At 37.4% G+C, this 23,971-nt stretch overlaps 1 protein-coding gene across 1 annotated transcript; it reads right to left on the reverse strand.

Moving 5' to 3' along the window:
• Window positions 1-1,508: 1,508 nt before the first annotated feature.
• Window positions 1,509-23,932, reverse strand: DCLRE1B (DNA cross-link repair 1B). The gene is made up of 6 exons (XM_063297402.1): window positions 23,664-23,932; window positions 22,437-22,636; window positions 22,062-22,227; window positions 21,402-21,584; window positions 18,116-19,419; window positions 1,509-1,526 (listed from the first exon to the last, which is right to left on the reverse strand). The coding sequence occupies exons 2-5, from the start codon at window positions 22,623-22,625 to the stop codon at window positions 18,296-18,298; spliced, it is 1,662 nt and encodes a 553-aa protein (XP_063153472.1). The 5' UTR covers window positions 22,626-22,636; window positions 23,664-23,932; the 3' UTR covers window positions 1,509-1,526; window positions 18,116-18,295.
• Window positions 23,933-23,971: the final 39 nt, after the last annotated feature.

Raw genomic sequence — 23,971 nt, forward strand, 5'->3', positions numbered from 1 at the left:
TTTGGGTGTTGTACAAAACTACATTTATCACATGAGCTGGGCTTGCACAACATATCTGCAAAAATGCATTGGCTAGTGTATTGTGCACAGTCATATAAACACATTTTTCATATATGTAAGTATGCACAGACAGCTAGTTTGGTATAGTTTTGGTATAGTGATTAAGGTGCTGAACTAGAAATTGGGAGACTTGAGTTCTAGTTCTCTTAGGCACAGAAGCCAGTTGGGTGACTTTGGGCCAGTCATTATCTCAGCCTATCATACACGGCAGGGAGGATATAAAGTGGAAGCATTAGGTACGTACACTGCTTTGAGTTGATCAAAAAATGAAAGTGGAATAAAAATCTAATATATAACAACAACTTGCTAGACTACCTGCTTTCCACAGCAAAGGTCCTAGGTTCAGCCTAGGCCCAGGAAACTCCTGCTGAAACCCTGGAGAGCCATTGCCAGGCAGTGTCGTCAATCCTGTATTTGAAATACACAAACATTTTAAATGTTTATAAATACTGGATATAAGAGTACAACAAAGGGAAAGTTAAGAAACTAACAATTTACCTATAACGTTTTAGTAGCTCTTTTTATGGTATCTTTAAATAACAAAATAGTGGAGACTTTGGCACTCAGCTCAGAGATTCAAAAAGATCTCAAATCCTTTTCATTCTTGTTAAAGATAAATTAACCATAAAAAATAGAATGCATTACATTTTTATCAATGACATACTGAACACTACAATTTTTGTAACTTGTCAACTTACTGATACATCTTTGCATCAATTATTTTTCTTTCCTCTTCCATTGTTTGTTTTTATTTTAAATAAAATTATTTTTTAAAAAACGCTTGTTGGTAACTTAGTTCATTGTTCAAACCCGGCTATAAGGCTCTGTAGACCATATTTTAAGGCTTATCATGTTGTGTAAATCTACCAGGAGACTCTGAGTTCTAGTCCCGCTTGAGGCATGAAAGCCAGCTGGGTGACCTTGGGCCAGCATTCTCAGCCCAACTCACCTCACAGGGTTGTTGTGGGGAAAATAGGAGGAGGAAGGAGTATTAGGTATGTTTGCCACCTTGAGTTATTTGCAAAACTAATAAAGGGGGGGGGATCTAAAAAAAAAAGAATCATAGGCCCAAATGGTTAGCTCAGTATGAGGCAAGTCTTACGTTGCCAATTTTCAGCTAACTGAAGATGCCTAATTGAGAAAGCCTGATCTATGTTTTAAACTTGTATGGGATTTTACAAGAAGGCTATCTTCATACAACATTTTAAGCCAAGATTTGTGAATAAAATTGGTTGGGATTTTTTGCTGAACCAAAGAGTGTATCACACTGGGTATACACAATAAGGCACAAGTAAGCCAGCCATATTTTGTCTTAGCATAATGTGTGAACCCAGCCATTTGCTTTTATAATGATGTATAGCATAATCTGAAGCAGGCGAAAAATCAGATATTTCTTTAATACAACTTCAACTTTCCTTTTAAATGATAATATTTTTCCTGCTGCTCCTGTGTTAATACTGCATGTTCTTCATGTTCTTATGAAAAGTACATAGTGCAATAACTTTATACAAGGGATGAATGAAAAGTATAATGCCCCCACCTCCATAAATTTAATTTAAACAACGATATTTTAGTAAATGAAACAAAAATAATCCTTGAAATGAGCTTGTGTTACCTGTATTTACTTTTCCACATAATCACCACCATTCATTACATGCTTCCTTAATGGACAGACTTTTTAAAGCCATCATAAAAGAACAATCCATAATCACTTCCCACAAAAAGTATTACTGGAATTCTTTTTTACTGTGTTTTGGATCGCAACCTTTGTGGCTTTTTATTTTACTGATTTTACAAATGGCAGAAGTCCTGGATGCCCCAAATCCCACTTTTTTCAATCCTACTGGACAGCAGATAAAAGTTTGTTTTAACAGCAGTAAGTTAAGCCTGAACAGGAGAGCATCTTGGCATTTAAACCTGCAACAAGAAGACAGCTATAAGAGTTGAACAAAAAGTAATGCATCCATCTTTATAACATTCATTTAAATAAGAATATATTAATAAATAAAACAGGAAAATAATCTTTGAAATGAGCTCTTTCGTTACTGTATTTATTTCAACACAAAAAAGAATGGAACACAACCTGAAAAAAACAAGGTAGCAACAAGGTCAAGTAACAATGTTGGCCACAAATTATATTATACAATAATGTTTACTAGTGTTAAATGTAGAATTATAAAGACATACATAAAGTACAATAGTAACGATAAAAAAACAATGAAAAAGGCCCCAAACAGTCAATATATATAAATAAATACAAAGACAAGGTTAATCAAGCAACCCTACTAGCTAACATACAAAAACCTGACTAAATGTGTTTTGGCTTATAAGCCTTCTTCAGTAGTCACAAATATAGGGTTATAATAATGCTGGAAAAAACAAAGGAAAAAAGCACCATTCTGTACTTTTTGAATTTGGCCAGGCTTATTTCATTTTATTTACGCGGATGGTATCTTGTACTCAGCTTATGCACTTGCTTGGATGTAGGAGTTTTGCTGTCACAGGTCACTCATTCATTCTTGATCACACAAATCAGCTCTTCTCAGTTCACCATCTTTACCTGTTTTTTGACCTAGCGGAACACAATACTTAGGTCAACACAATCACCATAATAAACAAACTGGATTCGGCAGTAGATCTCAACTGGGGGGACTCCTTCAGCAGTCAAAAATTCAATCATTGTGCATTGCTTAAAGCATACCAAAGAGCACTCACTGAAGGCTTTCATTTCATGAACAATAGCAACACCACCTTTTCTCACAGCAAAGTCTCCTCAATTTAAGTGAAAGAACAGATACCAAAGAACATGTCAGAGCTTCTTGTGCATCAGCACTGCCATCCGTTGATGACTTGTAACATTGGAGACATTACTTTTCATTGAATCCTCATACCCACAGCACACAGCTATGATTTAATTTGTTTTTTACTTTATTTTCAATTTACCTCATCTTCTTTGTTCACTAAAAAGAACTGGAAAACTACATGCCATACATAGGGTACTATTATTAACAGAGGTTGAGCATGAAAGGAAAAATATACTCCTTATCTCTTATATCACAGATACAAGGAAAACATTACTCCAAGTGCACAGGATGTGATCTTCATATTTCTACAGCTTGTCTAACTAAATGTAATTAATAATAATAGTAATAATAATAATATATTAAACTTGTATTTCAACGGTAAACCATTTATTTATAAGCTTGTTCCAATGAAATTTCCTAAACAGTAGGTTTAAAAAGACAAGGAGGAAGTCTCATAAGAAACTGAATATTGTTTATTCGTTCAGTCGCTTCCGACTCTTCATGACTTCATGGACCAGCCCACACCAGAGCTTCCTAAGAAACTGAATACAGTATTCCAAAAGTTAATAGGTGTGTGTATATATGCAATTACATCTTTATTCAGTATCTTAGTGTATATAATTTTAACAAAACTTGAAACACTGCTGCTTGAAATTTTAAAATTGCATAAGCATTTGGTAGCTGTTGAGTGAAACTGCCTTGGTAGCAGAAAATTATTTTCACCATAGTAGGTGGTAGTAGTAGTAAGTTAAATCAGTGAGAATCATCTTAAATAAGATTTGTTGCTTCATCCTTATAAAAGCTATGAGTGCTATGCTTAGCCAACTCTGGGCCCCGTCTCAGGATAATTTTTTAGAAAATTTTGAAAACAAAAGCTCAAATCGGTTTCCTTTACAGCAGAGTGGGGGAGGCATGGTCTTCCTGTAACACAGTGCTTATGCAAACAGCAGGAAAACATGAAATTCTGACAATAGCAGTGATGCAGCAAAAAAGCTGCAGATAGCAATGAAGCGTTACAAGGCTTTGTTAAAACCATGTATCAGATCTTTAAGTATATCATCCTAGAAATTGCTGAAGATCTTTTTTAGCTTGATTCCAGTTTAGGCCTTTGTTTCTGTGTATTGAACTAACATTGAACCAGAAAAATTAAGTGGAATTTTAAGTTCTGTGAAAAGCAGTGGCTTAATAGGCATAGCTCAAAACTGAATAACAAAACACAGAGGGGCTGTTGCACAGCTGGTAATCCTATGAAAGAAGGAGGTCAAAGAATGTAGAAAATAGGGCAATGAGATTTTTAAGCTGTAGGAATCACCTGCAGAAGATTGTTGTAAATCAGAAATAAAGGATAATAAGGGATGTGATGAAAACATTACTCTTATTTTCTGAGAGATTGCCCCTGTGATAGTAGACAAACATATAGTAATGCAAAGATAATGAGGCCTCCCAGGTGAACTTAATTTCTGGTGACATGAAGAAAGCCATGCAGTTTTCTTGATAACAGTATGGGAGTGGTCTGCTGTTATCTTTTTCTGGGATGTACTTTTTAAAATTCCCATTTCAGTCTATATTTTTATTTGTTTGTTTATTTATCAAATTTGTATGGCTGCCCATCTCACAAAAAAGTGACTCATAAGCGGGTACAACACTGAATTAAAAAAACCAATAAATAAATTAAAACATTCATTTTTATAAACTAAAAAAGCACAAGAAGAAGAGAGGATGATGTTAGTCGCAGTAAGGGTGCCATCGCAAAATCTCCCTGGTCCTCTGGGACCCTTAGGCCTGAAGGCATAGCCTGGTCTTGAGGCACTTGCAGATTGTTAAGAGGGATGGAGCTAATCTCATTTCCAGGGTGAGAAGTTTCCATAAGGCAGGCACCATGGCAGAGAAGGCCTGCCTCCTGGGACCCCCCAAGTGTAATTCCCTAATGGACCGGACGCACAGCATGCTTTCTCTTCCAGATCCAGTGGGAATACATCCCTGGGATTCCCTGGTCTTCTAATCAATTGCTAACCAGAGCAGACTTTATTTAATTTCTGATACCAGACAAAGGATATAGTAGACAATGTGGAGTCCTTGGTCTCTCTGAGCCTGGTTATTTCTTTGCAGACATTTCACTGCCCAACTGGGCAACATCTTCAGTGTGAGAAGGGAGTGGGGTTTGCTCTCTGTTTACATACAGTGGCTTGCCCTGCTTGTGTTGGTAGGGGTGTTGTTCTCTCCTTGGTAGTTCCTTGATTAGGCTGTTGTTTGCTGCTTGATTGATTGACTGAGTCAATAGTTCTTTGATTATGGTATTGTGTACTGCTTGTTAGTCTGGTGTTAATCCGGGTGTTAATTTCTGCATATCTGGGTGTTGATTGCTGGCGAGGAGGTGTTCTGGTCTTTTGGCTTTTCTATTGTCTCTTTTGAATGGTATGTAAATGTTGTTTACCTCTATGTGCCTGTTGATGGCTCACTTGTCTGAGTGGCAGGCTTCCCATTGTCTACTATATCCTTTGTCTGGTATCATTCTAGCATTTTTGGATTTGGCTTGATCTAGGAAGCTCACAGTTTCCCAGTTGAAAGTATGGTTGAGTCTTTCCATGTGTTGTGAGATTAAGGAGTTTTCATTGTGTCTTCTGACTGCTAGTTGGTGTTTGTGGATGCGCTCATGAGGTGGTCATCAACCTCTGCCTCACCAGCTACTTTTAGCTTGATAGACAAAGATTCCAACAAATCAAAGGAACACCCATGGGATCACCACACTCATAGCACCGTAGCACACAAACCAACCAAAACCCTCCAGATGATCTTAAGCAAACCAAAAGACCCAGTAGCCCAAGAATAAAAAACAGGAGTCATCCACAACATACAGTGTAAGGACCATAAGAGCCACTATGTAGGACAGGCAGGCAGAAGATGGTTTTTACAGCCCAGATCAGATAGCCCTAGTTAGAATATCTAAGATATTGCTTATTGGAATGCCAACTGGTAGAGGGAATCTGTCTGGTCTTTTGTCTGTGTGTGTGTGTGTGTGTGTGTGTGTGTGCGGGCGCTTGCTTTTAATAGCAACTTTCTAGAAATTATTTCTTGTGTCATTAAGAGTTATAATCACTCAATGGTTTTAAAAACAATTTAAAAAGTAAGAACTATGAGAAATCCAAGAGATGCTGTTTTACAGCTGTTGCTTAGAAAAGCTGCAGGTACTTGTCTGTTCAGAGAACACTGGGATAGGGAATGAAAAAAAGAAGTCAAGAAAGATGTCATAATTCTGTATCTTAATTGGGCAGGCCAGCTTCTTTTAAACCACAGCCAAACCTGATTATTTATTTATTTATTAAATCTGTCACTGTCCAACTTCTCCCACCAGAGGGACTGGTTGTAAGTTAGCAATAAAACAATAAACATACAATATAATTACAATATATAAAAATACTATAAAAATGCAATTACAAATAGATAGTAAATATAAATAAAGTTATAAATATAAAATATAAATATATAAATATAAATAAAATATTATGGGTGACCCTTATAGAAGGGGCCCAACCTTTGTGAACAATTGTATCTTAAAACTTTGCATAAACAACTTGAAAGGAAAGACTGTGCTTTCTTCTTCAATCCAAGGTCTACAGCACCACAATCCTGGAAATTATTATGTAATACTACTAAAAGTATCAGAGCCCAGGCAGGTAAGGAACCAAGTTGGGAGATTCTCAGCAATGTATTTATGCAAGTTCTTTTCACAATTAGTGCTCAGTAAGCATATGTGATGGGCTTTGCAGTTTAACAGTATTCTTGAGCAACATTTCTCCTTCAAGAAAGATGACCGATGCTGAACTTTGTATAAATGATGAATATGTTCTTACAAAGATGTATAAAATGTTGTTACAGATGAATTTAGAAGATGAACAAGTTCAAGAATGTATGATTAAATGGGCTAAGAATTTTGGATATAATATTACGTTGAAGCAATGGGAGAACATGTGGAATAAAGGTTTGAAATTTACTTTGAATTATAACTTAAAAGAGAATTTTTATAACATTATGTATTCTTGGCATTCAACTCTGGATAAGTTGTCAAAAATGTATAATGGAGTAACAAATGTTTGTTGGAAATGTTCTCTTGGTGCAGGAACTTTTTATCATCTTTGGTGAACTTGTGAAAAGGCCAAAAAATTCTGGGACCAAATATGTGCTAATATTCAAAAGATCCTTAAAGTGGACTTACAAAAAAAACAACAACTGTTTCTCTTGGGCATGATGGAGAAGCAGCTTGAAAAACAACATGGGACTTCACTTTTATATATGATTACAGCAGCAAGAATTTTATATGCACAAAGATGTAAAGATCCACAAATACCTTCAGTGGAGGACTGGATTATTAAACTGATCAAGCTGGCCCAAATGGCCAAGTTAACAGCGTTGATAAGAGAAAGTACTGTTTATGGATTTGTTTCTACATGGCAACCACTTTTAGACTACTTGCTTGTGTCAGAAAAAAATGAAGTTTTGATTTTGGGTTTTAATGATTAAATGGCTTGATCTGATAGAAATAATGTTACTAAGGTTGAACTAATGGTAAGAGATTAAACTTGTAAATGTATTCATATCTGTATTGGAGAAGGTTCGAAGTCACTTTCTGTTTCTGCTCTCTCTGTTCTGCACTTCTATAGCTTTTCTTTTTTCTTTAGACCTGTACTGTATCTGTTCTATATTCTGTATTCTGTATTTTAATTGTATTTGGAAAATAAAATTCTTATATAAAAAAAGAAAGATGACAGATGCGGAATGAGGATTGGGAGGAGGGTCCTACTTTAGTAAATTATGGAACTTATTCTATAATCTAATGTAAACAATATATTTTGTTTATTGTTACCTTCATAGAAAAATTTCATAGACCCAATATGGAACACAAACCGGATTCATAGTAAGTCATAGTGCAGTTTATTTGATTTTGGCTTAATGTGTTGAATGAACCTTGTCACTGTGGTATGTAATCCATGGTTGTAGTACCTTGTATAATAGCTAATTGCAACTTATTCACTAAACCAATTCATAGGATTTGTTCTTTAAAAAGCCGCCTACAGAATTGTAGTCTGAAATGCATTAAATAAAGGAATTTCCCCTTGAAATCAGTAGGACTTAGAACTTGGAAGGGGACAATTAGTTCAACTTCCTGCTCAGTTCAGAAAAACAAATTAAATCATCACTGACAGAAAGGTGTCTCAACCAGGGAAAGGATCTCGAACAGCATCTCTGTTGGTAAATAGTTCCACTGTCAAACAGCAATTACATTATGTTTTCAAAGCATTCAACTAGAATCTGACTTCCTGTAACCTGAAACCATTATTCCATGATTTTATTCTATGAGAAGATTTGATCAGATCAGATCAGGTCTTAGCCTTTTCCTTCTATGTGACTCCCATTCAGGAACTTATATGGTGTTCTCATACCCCACTGTCCCACACATATACAGTAATTTTTAGGCTAAACGTATCAAATTTCCCCCAGTATCTCCTCATAAGACTTAATTTTCAGTTCCCTGATCATCCTTTTTTGCATCTAGTGCAGTTTCTCTTAAAACTTTTGTAAAATGTGGAGCTCGGAAGTGGATGCAGTAATTGAGCTTGGATTATGTCCAGTGCAGAATTTATTTATTTATTTATCAAATTTGTCACCGCCCATCTCCTCCGAGCAGAGGGACTCTGGGCAGTTTGCAATATAAAACAATAAATATATAATAAAATTTCAATATAAAATACACTATAAAACAATGTTTTATCTATTGAATATTTAGATTTTGATGTAGCCTAAAAGTGCCTCTTGAGTGGCCACATTACGTTGCTGACTCATATTCAGCTGGTGATCAGCTACAATTCCAAAACCCTTTTCATGCATAGTTACCAAACCAAATATCCTAATCCTGTATGTGTACATTTCATTCCTTTTTCCACTAGAATACACCAGAGTGTGTTAAACTGCTGACACTACTCCCTATAGGCTTAGTTCCTCTGACATTAGAAGACAGATTTCAAAGTTAGCAAATTAGCAGTTTACAGCAAACTCTCGCTCCTAGGACTTTCTCCCACTTATTGTCTCTGGGCTATGACAAGGAATGGCCACACTCAAGCAATGTTTGTTCAATACAGATTGTCAAATCAATGCTGGTAATACCAGTTTCCCAAGGCCGATAGCCTGAGATAAACTATGGCACCAGCTGTGTATCTCACACAACTTACCATCCCGTATCAAAGAAGGGCCTTTACCTCAGTCTGATGTAATGCTCTTCCCTCAATACTTCTGACTGGAACATATAAAAGGATACCATATCCACTATGAATATGTCCCTGTGACTCAGGACTGGTAAAAAAATATTGAACATGGTCTTCTGTACTGCCACTTTTATACAGAACCCCAAAGTGCTTTAATTACCCCATTCCCAACCAGAAAAACATGATTCACCAACCAACAATCTATGCAATTTCTGCTGACATTAATCCTGAAATAACACACAAGATAGCCAGGTTTGTTGTGTGTGTGTGTGTGTGTTTTTGCAAGGCAGCATGCAAAAACAGGCAAAGAACAATTAAGAGCAACTGAACCTGCCTGAGTCTGGAGAGACAGAAATGGCCCAGTTTCAGCATTAACTCTTAGTTACTTATTAAATCCTTGAATGTTTTTCTGTATATATGCCATGTCAGTTATTATACTACATTCTCAGGTTTTGACAAGGCTGTAAGTGAAGTTTGTAATCCCCAAATCCCTTTTGGATGATTTTATTGCTTTATTTATTGATATTTACTTGAATTTTATGCTACCATTTTAAAGTTTGTAGTACTCTGATTGCTAGTCATAATCCCTTTTCTCTTTTGTCACACATGTGTAGCCAAAGCTTTGTTTTTAGTCAACATTTTTGTATGTATTTCTCCTAGCTATTCTGATAGTCAATTCAGCTTCCGATCTTCACAAATCAATTTCCTTTGTGTTGGTTAATGACCACAATAAAATCTTTCAATTTCAGATTTTTTTTTTCTAAATGAATTACTACTTTCAGCCCTTTTCTCTAATCTACCACAACCATTTTAAATTGTGTTTGGATTCTACCACATCCAATAAGCTTTTCTCCCATCCCATCTCTTCATCCATGTCATTAAAAAAGTGTTCAGGATCAGATTTGATGCCAGCTCACTTCAGAGGTTCCTCTAGTTTTTTTGAGAAACTGTTGATAACTCCTTGATTTTCCAGGTGTGGATTTGCCCTCCAGCCCATACTAGCTAGTCAGAATCTCATGCAGTAGTTTGCTTAATGCTCTGCTGATGTCAAGAATAGAATCATAGAGTTGGAAAGGGACAGTTAGGCCATTGAATCCTATCCCTTATTCAGTGCAGGTGTCAACATTAAAACATTCTAGACAGATGGCTGTTTAGACTTCACCTGAATGTTTCCACTGAAGGCAAGCCTACCACTTTTCTGGATTATTAGTTTGTGTGAACTGCTCTTACTCTTAGGAAGTTTTTTTCCTGACATTCAGTTGGAATCTGCCTTCTTATATTCCTTTACTCTGTGTCCTGCAATCTGGAACAAGAGAGAACAAGACTTGACATTCATCACTGTGACATCTTCACAAGTGTTTGAGAGTGCTATCATATATTTCTGTCTTCTTTGGCAAGGCTAAACTTCTCCAGCTCTTTTGATATCTCCTCATAGGACTTTGTTACTAATCCTCTGATAATCCTCAATGTCCTTTTCTGAATTTGTTCTGGTTTCTAAGAATCCTAAAAATATGTCTAGTAGCTGGCACACTACTTATGGCGAAGCCTGGCTATAGCAGAATAAAGTGGAATGATTACTTCCCATGATTTAGAAATTATATTTATGTATCCTAAAATTGAATTTGCCTTTTTTGCAGTTGTATCACATTACTGGCTCATAGTTTGTTTGCAAACTTCTATTTCAAGATATTTTTCACCAGCATTATTACAAAACCAGGGTTTCCCCTCCTATATCTATGCATTTTATTTTTCTTTCCTAAGGAAAGAACTTTCCACTTATCTCTGTCCTTCTCTTATTTTTAACCAATTTCTCTAATCTATCAAACTCACTTTGAATTTGATATCCTACCCAATTCTGTATCACCTGTGAATTTGATACTCATTCCTTCCACCTCTTCAGGTAAGATGTTAATGAAGGCTACCAGATCAGTATTGCAAAACAAAAAAACACCCAAGGTAGAGTTCTATTTCTATCTGCAACCACCTCATGGTAATACATATTTTTGTAGTCCAGACTTGGTAGTACTTATTGGTATATTGTTTTCTGCTACAGATTAAGGTTACTATGGAAACTAATCATTTTGGCCAGGTGAAGAGGTTGAATTTAATTGTCCTCTTTTTAGGTGTTAATAGTTGCATAGCCTGAAGCGAGGGCAGTTTGCTTGTTACTTAGTTCCTTCTTTTTAGGCTTGCAGAGAGTATGCAGCTGAGAGAGATCTCTCCTCTCAGCAAAAAGTCTGTAAATATGTTTTTGTGCTTTCTGTAAGTAAATTTATTTTTATAGAAATGCCTGGTGTGTGACTTTTCTGATCCCTCCTGGGCCAAATGCTTTCTAGCACTCTGCCAACAGTACTAATTAATACAAGTATTGAAGAACAGAGGACCCATGCCTGATACCTCTCTCCAGTGTCATGAGGAACCATGGATGGGAACTCTTTGTGATTTTCAAGCCAGCAACATATCTATTTAACTGTCATGCCATCCAGCCCACATTTAATTAGCTTCCATGGTATTAAATGCTTTGTTGGAGTTACTGTAAATATAAAGATGTGTTATATTTTTAGTACTGTCACAATCTACTAATGGCATTACTCAGGCCAAAAAATAGAGATAAAGTAAAATTAATTTGACCAGACCTGGTCTTGAAAAATCTGTGCTGTCTCTTATTAACACAACATTGTTTTCAAGGTACGTACAGACTGATTGCATTATGTTGTGCTCTAGAATTTTCTCAGGTTTCAGTATCAGATTTACTGGTACATAGCTTGCCAGTTCTTCTTTTATTCCCCTTTTTGAAGATAGGAACTCTTGCCCTCCTTGTCATCTCCTATTTCTTATGCTTTCTGAGATTTTTCTTCTTCTTTTGTTTCTCCCAGCAATTTTAATTCCAATTTCTTTCTCCTACTCCAGGATTTCTCATGATAGATTTAGCATGCAAGTTAAATAAATAAGGTACAGAGTATCCAGCCTTGGTGTACTCCTTTCCCAATTTTGAACCATTTAGTTGTTTCCTATTACATTGTAACAATGCTTCCTTTCCCCCCATTTTATTTATTCTTACAAGCTTGGTATTACAATTTTCAAGAAGAAAAAATTACATACTAATACAAGTTCCAATTTAAAAGAATATAGAAAAATAGATAGTAGAGATAACAGTAATTAATTTTTTAAAAATCAATAAAATAGGGGTAGATAGCCAACAAATCTCAGATAACCAAACCAATCTAACAAAGATTACTTCAGTATAAAGGATAGAGTTTCTGCCCGAACTATCAGCTTTCAGTGTCTTAGGATGCAATCCTTTGGTCATGAGATTTCAACTTGTTCATTATGAGGAGGCATCCCCTACTTTTCTGTCAAGCTTAAACTGCAGTTCTGCTTCTTCAGCCAACTCTTCTCAATTCCCAGTAGCTTTAGGATGATGGTGCTAATCCATGTTAAGATTTCCAAAGAGGACTGTGGGTGTTGTTCTCATTTTCATCATCTTTTCTCTGTTCAACACCCTTTTTAGCATCAGTAGGCCAATAGTTCTGAGTGGGATTAGATTGCTTACTCTGCTTCAGATAATGTTCCCAGATACATCCAGTCTCCCTGCCTCATCTGTCTTAATTCTTTGCATTTTTTTAATTAAAAAAATATAAAGCTGGCTTTTAAATGTTTAATTGAAAAAAAAAAGTGAAATGCAGCATCAGCCTCTAACCTCATATCTAAAAATATTTTCAAGACTCACATGGGCCTCAGAGGCACTCTTAGAAAAAAAGATGGGAGATTGCACCTGCTCAGAAAAAAAAAAGTCAGGCTGATAGGAAGCATACCACAGGGAACTACAGATGATGGCCTCTAGTAATTTTTTATATTGTGACAGAACAGGCCCAACATGGCAGTGCCAGGGCAGTCATTTTGAGAGTGCTCACAACATAGTTGCATGATTTCAAATGTTCCTATAGCCCCCAAAAGATTGCCTGACCCTGATCTAAATTAGATGAAGGAACTTCCTTGGTTCTAGTTGCCTTTTGTAAAAGTACAGTCCACTTCTGAACTAATAGGAGGCTAACGTTATGCATGTGGCTTAGGAAGAGTCAGGAAACTGAGTATAGTCAGGAAACTATACTGAGCTTGGCAAAATGGCATACAGGGTACTTCCTATTAATTGTACCCAAACTTTTTTCAGCTGCACCATAATCCCTCTCCCCCGACCATACGTTAGGAGACCCTATATACCCCTTGAAAACATGTATATAAAGATAAGGGTTATCTTTCAGAGGAACTCAACCATAAAGTGTTTCTCTTTTAGATATGACTTCTAACTGGCAATTCCTGAACAGGGGCTCATGCAGAGAAACAAGGCAGTTGGCTTCTTCTGAATTAATCTGTTGCATCTTTGTATTAGCAGCAATCTAATTTAGAGATAAAGCCAAATTAGTTACCTCCAAACAGAAAATGATTGAAAAGAAGATTAGAGCAGTCAATCACAATGAAACACAAGCAGTAGATGGGAGCTTTTGGATTTAAGGAGCCTTTGATGATTTTCCAATTCAGCTTCTCATAGAACAATCTATTAGGGTATTACTTGCTGACTACAGAAGCCAATCAGAATGCCATCAGAATGAGGGAGGACTTCCAGATGCAATGAGTTTTCTCCATTAAACTCAAAGGAAAAACAAAAATAAATGCACTCAACAATTTCAACACCCTTTAAGTAGTACAGAACTATGCAGTGTAAAATGCTTTATAGAGTTTAAAAAATGAACAGAAATATATAAAAATATGCTGAACAAATCAGAGAATTTAGTTAGATGAAAATCCTCTTTGCTCCTCCCTAAAAAAATATCCAAATGCTGACAATGCAGCTTACTATTACATTTTGAAGTAAGTGAACCAGTAGAGTATTATTATGGAGTGGAGAATGTAATCATTTGGGCAACTTGAAGGCACAGATGTTGCTTTTGTGAAGCCTCAGCTATTTAATCCAAACTCTTGGCTTAATTAGATAAATGTTTTGTACAAAGACAAGAACAAATACTTTGGGGGAAAAATGAAATAAGCTATATAAGCAGAGTTTGCTCTGAAAGTGACTGTGAACAGATATGAATCACCTCAGATATGCAATGCACTATAACACATTAAAATCTAATTGATTACTGAATAAAGGATGAGAACAAAATCTATCACAATCAAGCAACAACAGCTGCTTCACAAGGAAAAATCTTAAGATAGCAAACCAAAACATTATAAGCTGAAAATAATACTGCTGTGTTATTGCAAGAATGTGAAAGATACTCAGTTCCATTATCATGTACTAAGAAACAGTTACACTGATCAGCTTCTGTCTCTTCTATTAGAAAATCAGTCATTTGTTTGGAGATAAGAATCTTCCTTAGAATTTTTCATAAAGTAATTATAATTTTATCACTTGGTGTAATCTACAAATCTGTCTATTTTACTGTTTACTGTTGCATTCAGATAATTTAGGAAGTAGTTAAATAACACCAATTATCAACCAGAACTCTGAACTACTGTATATTCTGAAAATGGTCTACTTAATCCTGCTCTTTGCAATTATTAAGGATGGTAGTTTTCATCCAGAAGATACCCTGTTCGTATCATGATTAATGACTTTCATTATGGGCTTTTCAAACATGAAACCTCTTGAAAATCCAGACATGGGATATTTAAATCCTTATAAACACTTTTAAAAAATTATGTACATTAATGTACATTGATTAACTTCTGATTTCATGGTAAGGTGGCTTTTTTAAAAAAAATGCACAAAGGTTTAACTTCTGCACTCAAATACAACAAGGCCCGAGGATGTATAAACTTGCAGTTTTCCAATTAGTTTTATTACTTTATGAAATCTCTTGGAGGCATTTGTTCAGCTGTCCAGTAATCAAATGAGGAAAACCAACCACTCAGTTTCTTCTGCAGCAGGGAAAGACAAAGAGAGAACACTCTTTAGCTTTTCTGTAATTACTGCTTTTAAAATTCCAGGTTGATTGTAATGATCTTTTTACAATATTAATTAAAAGCCTGTTTCTGCTGTTATTTGCTCTTCAAGATGAAACTGAGTAAAATAGATAGCAGTTAGCTTCCTAAACATCACCACATCCCAAATTACACTTTTTCCAACCAACAGAAGCTTTTCCCCAACCCAACCCCCTTTCTGACATTCATGTTTTACGGGCTGCTTTTACTGCAGCACCACCCTGGGCTGCATTTCACTCTTTTGGTTTTTTTTGTAATTTCACCCTAAGCTCAGAATGTTTCTCAATTTGCTTTATTACAAAATTAGCAGAAAACCGAGGTGAGCTCTTGCAACAACTACCCCACTTTGACAAACAACATGCCATGAGAGGCAACAGAGCAATTTACTGAAACTGCTGAGAAGTGGTGCAATTGGATAAGCCAGCAAAGGACTGGAAAAAGATCACATTCCCCCATCTTGCTTTGAAAACTGGTACACGGTGTAATCAGGCAGGGCCCACCTAGGCTGAGATAGGAAGCTTTCATTTGCAGTGTTGCCGTCATCCTGAAAGCAGTGATTACCTTAATATCATTGTCAATTACATAAGGGATATCATACACCAGGGTGTGGTGTGCTGGGAAAGAACCACCTGTACTAAGAAAAGCAAGCAGTCAAAGCAGCGCCAGACATGCTGCTATCACCTGCTTTTTGCTGATCCTTTTTTCTGCATTTCTCCTCGTTCTGAAGTACAGAGCATGTTATGCAAATGACAGGATGTTTTTATATATTATTCTGTCTCCTTGTTTTAAGAAAGCAGACTGGAAACTTGGTTAGCTTGCCAAATGGCTTCTGACCAGAAACTATTTTATACCTTAGCAGTGACAAAATTCTGAGAAATGATTTTTCCAGAACTATGACAGAAAACAGGCATTTCGTCAGCAGTTACACAAGTCCTGGGAGGAAAGAGGTAATTAACAAAGCTAGCTATCTTCTCCACCAGGCCTCTCCCTATTACCTGTGCCCTGGGAAGTATTTTCATTTATTTGTGAACATCCACAGAGTGTTCCATTTGGCTAAAACTCGAACAGGAGCACTATGGCTGAAAATTGCTACTATGGATCTCATTTCCATATCATCTCTCATTTCATCAGTGCATTAGCCTGACCAAGGGCTAAATCTCATTCAAACAATAAACACCCGTACAGAGAAACCAACATTCTTGTCCAACAATGCCAAAATATACTTTCCCGTTTCTTGTCAGTTTCTTTGGCCAAAAAAAAAACAAAAACAAACAAACAAAAACCCCTGGTCTTCCATCTCATTCCCCAAATGCTTTAGAATTCCTTTCAGTGGTGATTTTAAGCTTATGTTAGTGCTGTAAGGTAGAGCAGGCAGTATCTGAGGACAGGCAGGCTGGAGCTCAGCCCCCCAACTTTCCAGAGTATGGCAAGAAAACAGCTAGTGATGCACCGATCACAAACAATGGAAAGGGCTGAATTTGGGGAGCTCATTTTCTTTCTTCTATCCAGGATTCTAAGGGTAGGAATGGGTGCTAGAGATCTTTAGCTTACATTTCCACCTTAAAAAGTCTTGAAATCACCATTTTCAGGCTGAATTTAGGCCAAAAAAGACCCCCAAAGGCCTTGAGGATTGAGTGTTTAAGGAGAGTGCTCCCATTTCCAATCTTAATATTGGGAGGAAATGTGCAATTTCCTGCCAAAATTTGGGAGTGCAGTCTTAGATACAGAAGCAGAAATTTGCCCGTGAAACCTTCCCTTGGGATTTAACTGAAGCAGGAAAAGCCAGAAAGGATGCAAGCAGATGTAAGGATTGTATAAAATAAGATTTGCCTACAACCTTCATCCACCTCCTGATTTCATTCAGAATATTCACTGAACCATCCTTCTTTGAAAATGTTTCAATTTCTTTTGCACTCAATTAGCAAAAAAATGCAGATGTTTCTAGCCCAGATCTTGTTCCATTGAAAGAAACAGGAATGATATACAGGCAACCTACCCAAACAGCGGAATAACTGGAACTGGTCCAGGGAATCAATCTATCCCCCTCACCAGCCCAAGAGGGCCAAATGATGGCCAAGTATGGAGCTTTAGGAGGCTCCACTCCTCCTCAAAATCCCTACCTCCTACTATAATTCATTGATTTCTTATGCAGGAGTCAAAAGGTCACTTGATGTGTGTTTTTGTTAAGATGAGTCAGCCCTGCTTGTAAAGGGTAAAATATGGAAGAGGGGTGTCATCTGAGGCTCTGTGGACCAGATGGGCTGAGTTGGTAGGCTGGATTAAGTTTATACAGGGTCCTGTTTCTTGTATAATATACATGTTTGAGGCATGAATTAAGGTAATAATTCATGGCAGCAGCATCTGAGGAAGAGAAAAGCTATTATCACTGCAGTATTAAGTAAGACTGTGGAAATTAACTACAATATTGTTGCTTTAATATTTAAAAGTGCACCTAGAGTTCTGGGGAACTGACACAACCCAGCACTGGCTTTAGCAGATGTTCATTATAAGCAGTAAAACCATTTGTATAAAGTAAAGGTGTCAATCCCCCGTTGTGCTGAGAGAAATGAATGTGTTTATTGTAACATTTAAATACCACCAATGCACTGTAAATCATTTCTTAATTGAGAGGCAGTTTTTCATGAATAGTCAGTTTGATCAATTCAAGCCTCCTGTTTGGTTCTTTTTAAAAAGCACAAGGGAAATTTATTTTTCATTTTAAAACTTTACTAGAAAAACATAAATATATCCCTGACAACACTATATGCTTCCTTTCTCAGGAATATTGTTAAAAGAGACAATGATCAAATGACTGCCTTCAATTCACAGGAAAGATTTCAGTAGTGAATGACACATGAAAGGACAGATTGCCCTTCAGTTAAAACAAACAACCCTATTATGCAGGCAAACTTATTTAGTGATCTATGATTTATCAGTTGAATTAATACCAGTAAGCAGCCCTAAAAGATAGAACTTTCCAAAAAGCAAACAGAGACAAAGTGTTAATACTCACTTTTTTGTCTAAGTGATTATTTGATGGGATCTATTTTAAGATAATTGGGGCAGGTGGGGGAAGGACACAGACATACCCCACTTGAAAATCAGATTATTCCTCAGCTACCTTCTTTTGGTACTTGACCAGAAGTTTTGCTTTTTCCTGTAAGTTCTTGTCCGGAATGCAAGTTTACACTATTCTATGCATACTGATACTCTCCCTCTTTTTAAGTAGTTTTCTACTTGCCAATCAAAGTTTTCCAGGGAGCTTTGCTTTGGGGTGTTTAGTGGAGATAAATCATATTCCTGAAAAAAGTCTTTTAAAGCCTGTTGATTGGCTCCTCTGTGAATCTGATCAGTCTGTGATGTTGTTGAGAAGACATCATAGTTGAAGGGTGGTTGACAAAGACAGTCACTGTCTACAGAGGAAGGTGGAACCCTTTCTGGAGTGGACCTCACATCCTTTCTGTCCCTGGAGAAAGTGCATGTGCATGCTGGTGTTACAGCTGTCTGACAGTTCTTAAACTGATTGACAACATCTTCCTTCAGCTGATGTTTGGCATAAAACACGTTTTCTGACTTTACTACAGAGAATACTCTCTGGTTCTCAAGGTTTGTTGGTTCTACTGTTATTTCTTCCTGTTTCTCTTTACACTGTGGAGACTGAGCACACTGTTCTTGTCTAGAGTAAGGCACAGTTCTGTTAGTGGATTCTGGGCAGCACTGCTGGGAAATTTCTGTGTCAAGGTAATATTTGTTCTGTCTAGTACATTTTTCTGGAGAGTCAAAGCAAACTCCCCTTGGAACATGGTGAGAGGCTGCCAATTTTAGTAGTTTTATCGGCTTTTCTCTCTTCTCGTTTTGCATGACTCGTTTAACTGATTCAGGAACTTTAGACTTCAGAGGTGAATAGTTTTCAGAACTCAAGTATTGCTGAAAATATACCTGACATGCCTCTTTCTTCACCACAGGGATAACGGAGCAGGGCTTTAGCCAAGCTACAAATTCCAAAAGCTCTTGGAAAGATGAGTGGTCAGAATAAGGAACAACATATATATTAGGGTGTTTGATTTTCACTGGTCTGCTGGTAGGGAAAATAGCTATGGTTGGATGACTCCGATTCCAGTTGATTATTGTTTCTTTGCAGATTTCTGAAAAACCCACAGCATGAATCCATCCAGCTCCTTCTTCAGAAGTGAAAAAGTCCTCCATCTCCAACAACTGCATAAGTTCCAACTTCTGGGGACTCACTACAATCCATGTATGAAATTCTTGGGCCAGTTCCACCAAAAGTGATTCCTTTCCCAAGTTATATATACCTACAAGATAGAAAACTCCTGTAAGCATTTCAAGAGCCAGGTAGCCTAACATTACAATAATTCAACCTTCAGAGTGGAATATATTCAACTATTATTATTACATCAAGTCAGAGCATTTGAAATAGTTGCAGCTTAGCAGTTGAAGACTTCAAAAACCTGAAACACTACACCTTCCTTTGGTGGGCAACTCCTCCAATGGCTAATGGGTCACCAGGCAGTTCTATGCAACTGTGTTTTATCATTGTTGATACATATTCATATTTTATGGAGTCAAACCATCTTCCTGATTCATGATTAGATGGGATCAATTTTCACAGGTGACTTTGAAAAATTATTTATACTCCATCTTCTACTCTGGAGGGCATTCAGGACTGTAACGATGATAATTAGTAGTAGTTAAATATAGACTAAAATTAATACTAATATAAATATTAAATTATTAAATTTGTAATCTGCTTCCCTGAAAAAGACAGCTTTCTCCAAGTCCTGAATTCATTAAATCAGTTCCATGTTCTTCTTTTGGAGAGCCTCTATAAGCCAGGATTTTACAACATGCCAGGCACTACATTTGGCCTTTGAGAGATGTACTAGCAATCACATTCTAAAAAGTAGTCACAGCCAGGAAAAAAACCCTAGATTTTAATTCATATAATTTAACCTGAATTAATATGTCAGTTTGATGTAGAGGTTAAGGCATCAGGCTAGAAACCGGGTGACTGTGAGTTCTAGTCCTGCCTTAGGCACAAAGCCAGCTGGGTGACCTTGGGCTAGTGATTCTCTCTCAGCCCTAGGAAGCAGGCAATGGCAAATCACTTCTCAAAAACCTTGCCAAGAGAACTGTAGAGATTTGTCCCGGCAGGTAAGACTGACTTGAAGGCACCAAAAAAAAAGAAAAAAAAAGAAAAAAAAGACAGATGGATAATTTGATTATTCTACATGTATTTAATGAACTTCCCTTTCTGACCCCTTAAAATTTAGAATTCAGTTGCAACTTCTGAAAGTGTCTGGAGCATTGCATCTGAGGCTTTCCAGAAGTGGGGAACATTTGGGGCCTTGAGTGGTACACCTCTGCTGTAAACTTGCTATGATGGTTATTGGGTTGCCACTCCATAGCCAATCAGGAGCCAATAAGCTGAAGCCAAAAGAATTCAGAGAGAATAGGCTCAAACCAGGGTAAAATGCCAAAAATAATTTTAATGAATAACAAGAAATTTACAGAGAAAGGATACCCATCCATCCATTCTGCTTCCTCAAAGCCCCAAAAATAAAAGTAGACAGACTCACTGTCCTAGGACTGTGGGTCTATGTTGAGATTCAAACTGGCCGGGCTTTTATCACCTTTCTATACTTTCTTAGGAGGCAGGGAGTATAAACAACAACACCTGGAAGCCCATCTTATCAGTGCCTTGGTCACAACTTCAGAAAGTTGACCCTCTGCCAGTGTTATTTTAAATAAGGCATTGTCTCTAGGGAATAACCTGATGAACTATCTTGTCAATAACTTGGGAACACAGATAGTTGACCCTTTGCTAAGAAGATTTTTATGGGGAAACACTGTACTTAAGAGTAAGGCTGCTTGTATGCCCTGCACCCCCACAAGTGTTAGATTAGGGAGCTCTTTCTGTCCTCATTATCTTAATCCTTATAAGTAGCAATACACATAAAAAGGCTCAAAGACAAGAGTGATTTATAATATATTGATGCAGTCCATAAAGTTTGCTAAGTAACTTCTAAGAACAGGTATGGAAAATTTATAATTCAAAACCTGCTAAGTTATACAAAAATTGCCTATGCTAGCAAAGTAACTCTACCTACACTGTACTCCTTGTATGTGCAAAGGGAAAAAAGGGTTCACACCACTATTTCATCTTCAATCTGCCATGCCACTATACTACCTAAACATAAGGATTCTCAAATCAGTGAAGAATCTACTTGACAACTTCTTCCCATTCTGTTAGGTGTTAAAAATTAGATCTTCTTACCAATCTTCACCTGATGATCAGGGTGGCCCCTGATCAACCTTTTGATTTGCTCAGTGGCCTGTTGCCGGGATGGTAAGACAATTTCAGGATGACAGTTGGTATTGTCCAGATAGAGGAAGTTGATAAGCTTTGAGTTCTTCAGAACTGGCTCCTGCTGCATGTTAGGAGTGTAACGAAAATCACCTGGTAAGACATAGATATAATAGGACTGTCAGGAGAAACTGCTCCTGGGAAGCAGAAGCCTAAATTAATTAAGAATAAATGTATGTGGTTACTGTAGTAGGAAGCAGTGTTGTAAATTTTCTAAAGCATTTTTGAATATGAAATTCCTATTTCATTGAGTCTTGCAAGATTACTGAATAACTAGCTACTAGTTTACAGCTAATGCTGAATGTGTGTTGATGCAAAGTGGAATTTAAATTTTCTTCTTTGATATCCAGGCCTGAACCTCAAACACACCATACTAGTCTGCACAGTTACAGAAGTGGGAGGCTACACTTTTACAGCTTGCTATTATAGCTAGCATCAAACAGCAAAAAAAAAAAAAAGCAGCTGAGAACATGTTATTGTCAGGATTCAGACAAACTTAGGCCACAAGGGACAATCATAGATGTAACCTAAAATGCAATTCTCCTCTCTCAAAAACAAGTAAGTTCATACCTGTGTAGAGGATAACTCCAAAGGACCCTTCAAAAAGGAACATGACAGATCCAGGGCAATGGTTAGCATCTATCAAGGTCACTGTCATGGTCTCTCTGCCCATCTCATCCAAAGCCACAACATGGCTATCTCCCACTTCCAAAGGACGGATCCACTGCTTAGCTACCTAGAATCCAAACAAAGGCATAGTAGAATCAATGTCAGACTTTGCCTAAGAGATGAGAAAATCAGTAGCATTCTAGATGATGCTGAACTACATTTCCCAGCATTCTGCACACTAGAAAGGTCTGTCAGAATGTGTATTTCAGCAACACTAGGAGAATGAAGCGCTGACTAAGAGAAACAGTAGAACAATTATGTGTGCTTAGGTTGTACCTTCAGCCTGAGATGTAGAATTTGACCAGTAACAGGTGAACAATAAACAGGTTGGTTCCAGGTGCTAGAAAGCCCCACAGTATGGTCACTGTGCATATGAGAAAGAAAGAATGAGCGAGCCTGCCCAGCTTTCCTGATATTCCAAAAATCCACTGCAATAGGTGTGCCTGCAATCAGAGTTCCATTCATCACTCCAGCTCCTATAAAAACAATGAATACATTTGAATATTAAAAAAAAAATCTCAGAAAAGTTAAGATGTATCTATGAATCAGTAAAATTCCAAACAAACTTATAAAAAAAAGTGGGGTAGGGATACTGACATCCAAAATGATATCCATAGACAATAAGAACTAAACTTAGATTAGGCTAATAAGGCAATATAGCAGGCTGTCTTACTTGCTTAGCACTGAGGACTTCAATTGCTGTGTTTCTATGACATTCAGTTTGACACCCAAAGCCACAAACTAACCACAAGGGCTATACCTGCACAATACATGCCAAACGTCCCCAACTTATTCCTACATGCAGATTGCTACATAATCTCTACAACTGTCTGAGGAACACCAGTGGAGGGCAATGCAGTGCCTGCGAGCCCTGCAGCATTTTCGTGTGGGTGAGCATCTTTGAGTCAGTATTGATGTGTGTGCCTTTGAGTCAGTATTGACTCCTGGCAACTGCCTAGGCAAGTCCCTGCAGTTTTCTTGGCAAGTTTTCTTTCTTTTCAGAAGTGGTTTGCGATTGCCTGCTTCTAGGATTGAGAGAGAGTGACTGACCCAAAGTTGCCCAGCTGGCTTGGTGCCCAAGGCGGGACTAGAACTCAGTTTTCCGGTTTCTAGCCTGATGCCTTAACTGGCTACATCAAACTGGCTCTCTCCCTACAGCATACATATTTAATAAATAATAATATTGATATATCTATTATTATCTATCTATCTATTATTATTATTTGAGATGGCGCCCAGAGGATCCTTACATAGTTCTGTCTAATGAAAAATGGCCTAAATCTTGTGGGACAGTGAAACCTTAGGACATTTTAGCAATCCAGTAAAGAAATTTAGGGCAAGAACGCGGTCCTGCCCAGAAAACTTTTGCGGCGGCCGCGGGCGAGACTTTACAACTGCTGTTTTATGACTAGTCAAACGCTGTAACGAAAGCTTTGTCCTGGAGCTCAGTCCATCCCCGTCCCTTCCCTAAATCAGTATGCAGAGAGCAGCGTGGAAACTTACTGTGATTTGCTGTAGTCTTGTAGCACAAAAAAGAGAAGGCAGCAAAAATGGATGGCTCTCCTTCACCAGATGCAAAAATGCCTGCTCGGGGAGTGTCCCAATGGGGGGAACTAGAGAGCTCTTTCCTCCTCTGCAAATAAGAACGTCCTGACACTTTCTCAATTTAGTCCTCGTGCAGTAGCAGCTTTTCCCGCCGAAGAATGGAAGAACCAAAAAAACAATTCTCCCGCTCGCAAGCCGTTACGACAGACGAGCATGCGCGGTACCGGCTGCGAGAAGTAAAAAAATGATCGTGCTACTGGCCGGAG

Source organism: Candoia aspera, chromosome 3, assembly GCF_035149785.1.
Source record: "Candoia aspera isolate rCanAsp1 chromosome 3, rCanAsp1.hap2, whole genome shotgun sequence".
NCBI lineage: Eukaryota > Metazoa > Chordata > Lepidosauria > Squamata > Boidae > Candoia > Candoia aspera.

Excerpts from the sequence above, each read along its gene's own strand:
- DCLRE1B (XM_063297402.1), bottom strand. The coding sequence starts at position 22,625 with ATGAATGGAACTCTGATTGCAGGCACACCTATTGCAGTGGATTTTTGG. Across the intron at positions 22,228-22,436 it reads TTCTACATCTCAGGCTGAAG|GTAGCTAAGCAGTGGATCCG; the intron begins GTACAACCTAAG and ends TTTGGATTCTAG. Across the intron at positions 19,420-21,401 it reads TGATCATCAGGTGAAGATTG|GTATATATAACTTGGGAAAG; the intron begins GTAAGAAGATCT and ends TCTATCTTGTAG.